We start from the raw sequence: 10,175 nt of genomic DNA, 5'->3' as shown, positions 1-10,175 counted from the left end.
ACAGAGAGTATAACAGCAAAGTAATGCACCTTAAGTTGGAATGTGATGCACCTTAACCTTTAAACTTATGCACCTTAAACTTTAAATTCATGCACCTTAAGCTTTAAAATGATGCACCTTAAGTTGGAAAGTATGGGAGTTTATTTTCCTAATGAATCAAAGTTGTGCACTTTAAGACTTAAATCCATGCACCTTAAGCTGAAAAATTATACACCTTAAGCAATAAACTTACGCACTTATAGTCGGGAAATTGATATTCATAAGGAATCAAAGTTATGCACCTTAATGGTTAAATTTATGCAGCTTAAGGTGCACAAATTTACTCTTTAAGTTGCATGAATTTAAATCTTAAGGTGAATTAATATTAATTTGAATAGTCATTGCCTTACAGTATAAAGATAAGAATTTCAACTGCCAAAGCATTAAGGTGTGTGGATTTAGTGTTTATGGTGCGTGGTTTTAAGGCTTAAGGTGCATTAATTTGAATATTCACTGCCTTAGACTAAAGAGTTAAGATTTTCAACGGCAAAACCTTAAGTGCGTAAATATAAACCTTAAGGTGCGTGGATTTAGTGTCTAAAGTGCATGGTTTTAAGGCTTAAGGTGCATTAATTTAAATATTTACTGTCTTATCGTTCAAAATTAAGATTTTCAACAGCAAAGCTTTAAGTGCGTAAATTTAAACGTCAAGGTGCGAGGTTTTAAGGCTTAAGGTGCATTAATTTAAATATTCACTGTCTTAGACTAAAGAGTTAAGAACTTCAACTGCAAAGCTTTAAGTGCGTAATTTTAAAACTTAAGGTGCGTGATATTAGTGTTTAAGGTGTGTGGTTTTAAGACTTGAGGTGTATTAATTAAATATTCACTGTCAAGCCTTAAGTGAGTAAATTTAAACCTTAAGGTGCGTAAATTTACTATTTAAGGTGCGTCGTTTTAGAGCTTAAGGTGCACTAATTCGAATATTGACTACCTTTAAGAATTTCAACTGTAAATCCTTTAATGCGTAAATTTAAACCTTAATGTGCGTAAATTTACTCATTAAGGTGCATGTTATTCGTAATCCTAATATTATGTGTTCATAAACTTGTTTTTCTTTGAGTATTTGATTGTATTTTAAAAACTTCCTAAAAATAATGCATACAGGTTAAAAGATTTAAATATATGAGCAACATAACAATTTGCAATCAATAGTGATCGAAATTGAATGAAAAAAACATACCTTGATTGAATTCTTCCATCGAAGAATAATCGCCATAGTTTTACCTAATGTTTATGTATAGAGAAAGAATTGATTAAGAGTCAATTATTGATATTACAAAAGGACAAAAAAAACCCATAATTAGCATTAAACGTTAAAAAATGCGTTATTTAGTCTTTTTGATCAACTCCTATCAATGGCTTAGATTTAACACTTTACATAGGAGCTATCGCCTCTATATATATATATATATATATATATATATATATATATATATAACAGACTTGATGTAAATTCATTGTACTTACTACTCTCTACCAAAAATGCTACTCTGAACTAAATTTTATAATTAAATATCACAATTTTAATGACATTAATTAATTAGATAAAAATCTTATCAAATTGATATAAAAGGTAAGTTGTTAAGTATGACAATTTACCTTAGACTAATGGTGAGGTTAATTAATTAGATAAACCATATTAAGTTTGAGAATGACAAATTTATAGATATTGCATTGTAATAAAGTCAGTAGTACTCAAAAAAATATTAAGTTTGAGAGTGGCAGGGTCGCAACGGTTTTAAAAGTGATGAAAAACAAAGTGAGTTGAAATAAAATTAAAATTAACTTGGCAAGGTGGCAAGGCATCTAATCCAAGAACTTTGAGCATTCTTTGCAATCCAATATCCTTTGAGGTTAACAACCCGGCCTCTCCTCCGATGAATGTAGTAGCTAGTGATGTGATAATGTATGATCGGCCTGGGAAAGGGAGTGATGAATATTAGTGATGAAGGTGGTTTTATCATTGGATCTCCAGTCAGTGAGGTAGCTTGGCCTTGTAGTTGGGGCTGCTATTTCAGTGTCCCCTAAAAGCATTGCCACCACACGGGACATGGATGGGCGCGATACTGGGGATGTTTGGGTGCACAAAAGCGATACCCCTATCACTCGTTTCACTTCATCCTCGTTGAATTCTACTACGTTTTTATCCACCAGATCAACCTCACCATTAGTCTCGTGGAAACGCCAAGCCTAAAAATCAACAGTCAGTCAGGAATCAGGATCCCATTTCAGACATTACGGTTTTTCATATCTTCAATATTAGTCATTGATGATAAACAGTCATACCCATTCAAGAAGATACACTTTGTCTTCTTCCAAGCTCGAGTCAGAGTTTGGCCTACCACTGACTATCTCCAAGGCAACAACTCCAAAGCTAAATACATCGGCCTTCTCAGTAAGGTGGCCAAGCATAGCATATTCCGGTGCAAGGTACCCACTGCATCAACAATTAGTAGTTTGATATATAAATAATCATAAAATCTCAGACACAGTCAAATTGAATGAAAAGGAGGATGGATATAGCGGGGTTTAAGGATATATCTTACATTGTGCCTGCAATATGGGTGCTGATATGAGTCTTTTTATCATCATACAGCTTTGCCAACCCAAAATCTGAGATTTTAGGGTTGAGGTCTGAGTCCAGTAAAATATTACTAGCCTTGATATCTCTATGTATGATTCTTGGCCGAGATTCCTCGTGTAGATAAGCTAGACCTCTTGCTATTCCCAAGCATATTTCAAAACGTCTTGGCCAATCAAGATACAAGTTACTACCTCCTAGACAAAATTAAAAAAAAAATAAAAAAATCAGCATCCTCTTTCTATCAGAAATAAGTTATAGGAACTAAGGAGCATAAAATTCTAAGATAAATACCAAATAGTGCTTGATCAAGACTCTTGTTTTCATGAAACTCATACACAATCAACCGTTTCTCTCTCTCATAGCAACATCCATACAACTTCACAAGGTTGCGGTGTTGGACAGCAGAAATAGTTGCAATCTCCGCCACAAACTGGCTCTTCCCTTGGCGGGAGGCCACAGAGAGTTGCTTAACAGCAACACTTCTCCCATCATCGAGTAGTCCCTATTTATCACAAAGTTTAGGATAAAGAACAGAAAAATCCTAAGCCATTTCTTTTGGGTTCACATGTTTCTCAATAAAATGAACTTGCGTTTAGATGGAAATCATTAGTTAGCTATGTTATGCATAACCAGACCATTTTGATGGCTTATAACCAGAAGGTAGAGCTGGCATAAACAAGAGGAGAAATTTTATGGAAGAAAAGTATAAAGGAAAAAGGAAATGGATTAAAGATGCAATTCAAACAAGTACAGGGATTCTTTTCTATTTTAAGGGTTCCACTTTTTATGTGCAAAAGTTGAGGGAAAATTACTTCACCACTTCCACTGAAAGAAAGAATTACCTTGTATACTGGTCCAAATCCCCCTTCACCAAGCTTGTTAGACGGACTAAAGTCACCCGTTCCAGCTCTTAATTCTGTGTAACTAAAAGTATATGGCTTCACGCCCATTCTCAAGAACTCTGCAAATTCAATATGCTAGTAAACTTCAAATTTGAAACCAATAACATAATAACTTCTTTCCACCTCCCCTCAAAAGAGTATAGAAGTAGAAGAAAGGTAGCAATACATGAATCTAAAAAGACATTCATCTATAAACATTATTTTCATTCTTGCAAGCCAATTTGTGTTCCGTACTCTTACTTTTACTCATAAACGAGATGACAATTAAAAAAAACATGCTAGCAATCTTTCTGTTATGGAATGTAAGTAGGCATAAGAGACAAACATAGGGATTTGAGTAGGCATAAGAAACAAACATAGGGAATGGGATTTGAGTAGGCATAAGAAACAAACATAGGGAATTGTCTAGCATGTATAATATAGGCTGTGTACTCTCCTTTCTAATGTAACAAAAAATTTTCCAGAACTATTCTTCCTCTTCTCTTCACTTCTTCACCTACGTACACTTTCCAACATAACTGAAGTGATCGATAGCAAGAGTTGGTACACCCATTTTTACAAATTTCTTCCACGCCCAGCTATGCTCATATATATTCACAAAATAATTTCTCAAGCACAAGCAAAAATGAAGCTCTAAGGCTTCTGGAGAAAAAATAAGAAACAAATAAAATAGAACAGGATTGTAGTCAAATTTTTACTTACCTTCATCATCATATGTGTCCTGCCTTATTCTTCTCTGAATGAAACAATACACAACAAATACAGAAAGAGAAATCATGGCTCCAACCCCAACAACAATTCCCACAATCATGCCAGTTCTATTCTTCTGTTGTTCAGAGGGAACAGGATCTACAGAAAAGTTTGGCTTTCAAAATAGAATTTTCAAAAAATTTTAATGACATTTTAGTTGAAACAGTAACGAGAGATGATTGTATGTACCTAGGGTTGCACTGATTGCTGAAATGAGAGGTCCATAAGTACCTTGGCTAGGTACACAGCAAGTTCCTTTCCCAGCCCAAAATAGATGGATCTCCATATGATTTTCAGATACCTGAACCGCATATTTCTTTGAAACAGCTCTGAATGATCCCCCAGCTTCTTTTTGAATGTCAAAATCTTTCTCCTCTAGATTGCCCTGAAGAGAACAACTAAGCTCAATATCATGCATAAGTGAAGATAGAACAAGAATTGGTGTGAGAAAAACTTCAAATTTTACTCTAACAAAAGCATAGAACATGTAAAGAAGTCAAATAGTTGTGGAAAAGGGATCAACGGATACCATAAAAGATGAGTAGGATTAAAGAAATACAACACAATCATATAAGAATTACTTGGCCAATTTTGTGTCCAATCTCATCATAATAATTCAGTTTTAGTCTCAACTATTGTGATATTGTTATATTTGATCATTTGCTACAATTTTTATATAATTGACTTTAATTTTTGATATAATGGACTTTAATTTTAATATTCTATTTCTACTTAGAAAGCACCCTTAAATTACATAATAATCAATATAACATAGAAACAAACTAATTTTTCATAAAAAAAAAGTCTTATCTAATTATTATTTATTATAATCATTTATAAACATTTTTTCAACAAGAATATGAAACTAAGATTGTATAATAGTGAATTGTCTTATAAATTAAATTAATTCAACGGAAATTGTAACAATGGACCAAAACAATGTTGGTAAAGTCATGGAACTAAATGTTGTACCAAATTAAAAGTTAGGAAATAGGTGTGGCAATGTCACAATAGTCGTGGGACTAAAAGTGAAATTTTCTCTTTATGATATATATAGTGTGTTCTATTTAAGCTCTGCTCCAAATTTGTTATATGCCCTTGAGTCAGTATATCCTTCACAAGTTCACATGTATAAACCATCTTAATTGATCCTATCAATTTCATCCCGAATAGATGCCACTCAATCCATACTTTGGAAAATTCATTTCTCTAAAGTAATTTCAAATATATCCACATGCAAATAAATTTTTCAATCTGCAATACCCTACCCAAATCCTAGAACACGTACCTGTATATATATATCAAAAATGCGCCTCCCAAGAGATTCCCAGGAAGGAGGTTTAGGATTCAGGATTATTGACTCTGCAAACCAGAGGGTCACAGTGTAATTACCATTCTCCAAGCCCAAACCATAGTACCTTAGTGATCCAGCTGAAAGCCTTGCTCTCTGGAAAAGGAGAGGGTCCACAGTATTTGTAAAAACTGAAGAACTGGAGGTTGTGTATTTTGTACTATTGCTATCAATGGACAGTCCAGCATTGCTAACAGCCCACCTGCCTGTGCTTGTCATGTAATATGTTGCCGGACCAAGAGTCCCATCCCCCTCGTACACTATCCCATCAGATGATGTAATTTGTTGACCACCACAATTAATAGCAAAGCTAGAGTCTGTGGGTGTTAAGCGAATATGAATGCATTAAAAGAATCCATACAACCATACCAGAATACATAGAAATAGAATAGCAGTCGCCTAACAATTTATAATCTCTCAAAATTTAAAAGAGGTTATAATGAATATTAGGGGTATCAAAACTAAAAATAAATATATTTTGGTGTTTTATTTATTTGGCCTCCTTTTCATAGTATGTAGTGGTTAAAATTATACAAATAGCAACAGAATAGAAGTTGGGAAAGTGCAGAAATTTTTACCTTTAAAGAATTACAAATTCAACACTTTTTTTTCAAGCATAAAATACCAAACAATGAAAAATGTTTTAGTTTAACTTACAAATGGGAGTTTCCTGAGGGCATTGGAAATTATTTTGAAGACAATTCAATCCTGTAGGCAGAGAACTGAAAGGAAAAGGGTGCATTGAATCAGATAAACATCGAATTTAAGAGAAGTTAAAACTTTCTCAAAATAGTTCAACTTAACTTGCATCACTCTGGCAGAACAAACTGTCAAAAACTTTTTCTGAGAAAACAATAGCCTGAAGTAGTCATGGCTACAGTTCAATTTGACCTATTTACTATTCTAAGCAGAACCTTAACCAAGAACCTAAGGTCCCAGTTAAGATTCCTCTATTTTAGGGATAGTAACCAGAACTTCCTATATAATTCTTAAAATTTATCAGTTCAAAGTGATTTTGAAACTGAACTAGAGTGATTGGTACTGCACAGTTCAGGTTCTAACTCCGGTACTGCCAGTTCTGGCCTAGTAAGCCATGGTGATGAGTAGCCCGATGTAGATTTTAAATTGAATTAAACATATATAGCCTTTTAATTGGGAGCAGCATATTTAATTTTCCATATCTATGATCAGAGCTATGTCCTTCGGAAAATTTTTTAAAAAAAATAAAAATAAAAAATAGAAGATAGTGATTTCTGAAACACGATATATATGGTGAATGTAACATTCACCTGCCGTTAGAGTTGTCTATGGTAAAGTTATTCCCAACCAGATTCCTGCAAATTATATATCAGCAAGTGGCAACATTAGAACTCAAGAAGAAACTCATGCTACACTAAAAAACGAAAAATATTGTGTTGAAATTGAGGGATTGAAAGGCCTAGTGGGTGGCGAATGGCCACCACCCGCCAATTAGGGAAAGCACAATATTTTGCATGGTACTGAGGAAATTTACATGGAGCAACCACCTGGGTTTGTTGCTCAGGAGGAGTGTGTGAAGGTGTGTAGTTAAAGAAGCCTCTGTATGGCTTAAAACAGTTTTCATGAGTTGGTTAACTTGGTTTGGGAGATTTAGCAGTGCGATTATCAAGTTCAGTATACAAAGGAGTGCATGTGATCATACAATCCTTTTCAAGCATACTAATGTTGGATGTATTATGTTGATAGTTTATGTTGATGATATAGTGATCATAGGAAGTGATGCAGGACTGCAGGAAGGATTGAAGCTCTCAAGTTTTTCCTCAAAGAGAAGTTTCACACAGGATTTGGAAGTGTTGGAGTATTTCCTGGGTATTGAAGTTGTTCGCTCTAAGAAGCGTGCTTAGATATACTTGGTGATACTGGACTACTGGGATCAAAGCCCTGTGAGACGCCCATGGAGCAGGGTGTTACGCTGGCAGATTTGCTCACTAAAGAGCTTAGCATGGATAGAGTTGAGTATACTTGTAACAAGCTAGACATGATGAATATCTATGCTCTAGCTTGAGGGGGAATGTTAGAGAGAGTTGAGGACTTGAGGGAGTCAGAGCATTAGTAGGGCTGTTAGAGAAGTTAGTTTGAATTCAAATTTGAATTCAGTGGCTGTAATCTAATGGTTGCACCTATATATACACTGTATTATTCTCAGTATAGGAAACAGTGTGAATTAATTTGTTCTTCCTTCTAACATTAACATGCATGACCCTTGGAAATGAAGATGAAAGCACTAAGGACAGAGCTGAACGCAAATAACCTCATGATAACACAGCAACACAAGCACTTTAAACCAAAAAGGCCTTCATCAAGAGCAGTAGAGGTAACAAAAAGCCTTTGGAAATTTTTTTTTTTTTTTTTTTGAGTAGTACTTACTCTATTACATTGTAGTATCTATTTATCTATACTTTCTCAACCTATTGAAGCACAAAGAGTCAACACTGCTTCCACTGAGGCTCGATCTCATGACCTCCCATATGGGAGAGTCACTACATGCCATCTGAGCACAAGCTGCTTGGCAGCCTTTGGAAATATAGTAGTGCTGAAATTGAACACCCTCAGGGAATAAATCACCAGAAATAAGGAAAGAAACATGGCAATACCGAAATTGAACACTCTTATGCAAGAAACTCGACAATGGACCCAAAAAGCTTTCAAATCTCACCGGAAAGTACTTAACACAGATCTAGAAATTTTCACCAAACAAATTAATCACCGGCAAGCGCACGTGCCGGCACATGGAGGCCTCACTGGCACATGATGCTGGCGATGGCATCCGATGACAACAAAATTTCATAGACTTGGCTGCCAAAGAGGGAGGAATCTAATAGTGTAGGCAATGAGATCAAAACATCACCAAAGAAGGAGAGATCTAAGAAAAAAACAAAACACAGCATTGGAAGGAATATTGCACAACATGTACATTGTTGTCTCTTCATACTTACAGTTGTAAATCTTGTCCACTGGTCCAAGAAGGGAAGCTCCCAGATAATTCATTGTATGATAAATCTCTGTGGGTGAAAATATTGAGGATGTTAAGGACACATGCAGTGATGCAGAGCATTAACAATTTCCAAAGGCCATTCAACAGAGAATTTTACAAAAAATAAGATGGATATAAAATGTAGAGTTTAGTGTACTTGTGAAGTTTAGCTTTCTAATCAAAATGGCATAACTCACATATTCTGTAGATTTGGGCTCTTCTGTGCAGGCAACGGACCAATTAACTTGTTATTACCAAGGAACCTAGAGATTGGAATGACAATATGTAAGAGTACACCAATAAGATGGTATTAGAGTAAAAGAAATTTCTGGATGATTTATTACAAATTTTTGAGTGAACTGAGAATGAAAAGTTCATTTGAAATACGGCCTGTCAAATGGTTGAAGCTCAAATCCCTAAGAAAAAAAAAAGCTAATTAGAGCATTCCTATGGAATGAAATTAATATTATATAAGTAAAATTTGAAAGTATATTAAATAATAATAATGACCCTCAATCTACAGTACACCTTTATGGCTTCAACAAGGGATCAGAAAGTAAAGTATCTCACCAAACACAGGCAGTAGACACTCAAATATTTTGATTAAAAACATCTTTCAAGCAGAGGACTTACAGCAGAAACAAGCTCTGATGTTCTCCAATATTAGAGGGGATGGAACCAGAAATATTGTTATTCCGCAAAACTCTGAAGACCAACCGACCAGTTCATTATACTAGGTCAGATTCCAGGAAAAGAAAAAAATGAAAAATAAAACTTTGCAGATTGGAGCTGATCATGACTCCTTACAGTATGCTTAAATTCTTCATATTACTAATGAAGTCCAGTGAAGAGCTCCCATTCAAAAGACCAATTATCCTCCTGCAAGTATCCAGTGCAGTAGACATTAGAATATTCTTCACATGAAAAACAAACTTTGTAACACATAAAAAAGTAAGAGTTTGGATAAAACTCACAAGTCAACCATTGAGGTTAACTTTGAAAATGTAGATGGAATTGGGCCCTGAAATGAATTTCCTTCAAACCTCCTGCATAATTACAAATTACAAAATATATGCCAATCATAACCAATGGAAAGTGAGAACCAGCAATGGGCATGGATTAAAAATGATTTTCCAATGAATCTAGAGATCAAGTTCAATGGACCGTCTGGAAAGGATAATAATCTTTTTAACGGTCTTACAGGTTAGTAAGCTTTGACCAATTCCCAATGAAATCAGGTATCCTCCCTGTAAGCTCAGTGTCTGAAGCCCCCCTGAAAGAAACAAAACTTTCTCCATTGAATGCCATGCACTTGATTTTTACAATAAAAAATAGCCAAGGGGGCACTTACACTATTTTTAGGTTCAGTAGATTTGCAAATGTTGGAGGTATAGGACCACTAACACCGGAGCTATCTATATAGCTGGCAAGTGAATAAAAAATCTGTCAATATAAAGAGAAAATTGTAGAGGTCGTATTCTTAAAAGCATCAAATCAATCTTACAGTTCTGTTAGATTTCTCAAATTCCCTAGCTC

At 34.8% G+C, this 10,175-nt stretch overlaps 1 protein-coding gene across 1 annotated transcript in view; it reads right to left on the bottom strand.

The window, feature by feature from the left end:
* Nucleotides 1-1,799: 1,799 nt before the first annotated feature.
* Nucleotides 1,800-10,175, bottom strand: part of LOC109190488 (probable LRR receptor-like serine/threonine-protein kinase At1g56140) — a 13,083-nt gene continuing 4,707 nt past the window's right edge. The window contains exons 6-24 of the mRNA XM_019340973.1: nt 10,144-10,175; nt 9,991-10,062; nt 9,841-9,912; nt 9,614-9,685; nt 9,447-9,518; nt 9,273-9,344; nt 8,984-9,055; nt 8,837-8,902; nt 8,602-8,667; nt 6,916-6,960; nt 6,284-6,348; nt 5,564-5,943; nt 4,463-4,660; nt 4,228-4,381; nt 3,466-3,584; nt 2,915-3,125; nt 2,586-2,817; nt 2,326-2,476; nt 1,800-2,229 (exon numbers count right to left, since the gene is read on the bottom strand). The exon at nt 10,144-10,175 is cut by the window's right edge and continues 40 nt beyond it. Of these exons, the coding sequence (XP_019196518.1) occupies nt 1,930-2,229; nt 2,326-2,476; nt 2,586-2,817; nt 2,915-3,125; nt 3,466-3,584; nt 4,228-4,381; nt 4,463-4,660; nt 5,564-5,943; nt 6,284-6,348; nt 6,916-6,960; nt 8,602-8,667; nt 8,837-8,902; nt 8,984-9,055; nt 9,273-9,344; nt 9,447-9,518; nt 9,614-9,685; nt 9,841-9,912; nt 9,991-10,062; nt 10,144-10,175 (2,451 nt within the window). The 3' untranslated portion in view covers nt 1,800-1,929. The remainder of the gene's footprint in view (nt 2,230-2,325; nt 2,477-2,585; nt 2,818-2,914; nt 3,126-3,465; nt 3,585-4,227; nt 4,382-4,462; nt 4,661-5,563; nt 5,944-6,283; nt 6,349-6,915; nt 6,961-8,601; nt 8,668-8,836; nt 8,903-8,983; nt 9,056-9,272; nt 9,345-9,446; nt 9,519-9,613; nt 9,686-9,840; nt 9,913-9,990; nt 10,063-10,143) is intronic.

This window comes from Ipomoea nil, unplaced genomic scaffold (genome assembly GCF_001879475.1).
Source record: "Ipomoea nil cultivar Tokyo-kokei standard unplaced genomic scaffold, Asagao_1.1 scaffold1576, whole genome shotgun sequence".
Taxonomy (NCBI): domain Eukaryota; kingdom Viridiplantae; phylum Streptophyta; class Magnoliopsida; order Solanales; family Convolvulaceae; genus Ipomoea; species Ipomoea nil.
This window is presented reverse-complemented; position numbering and strand designations above follow the sequence as displayed.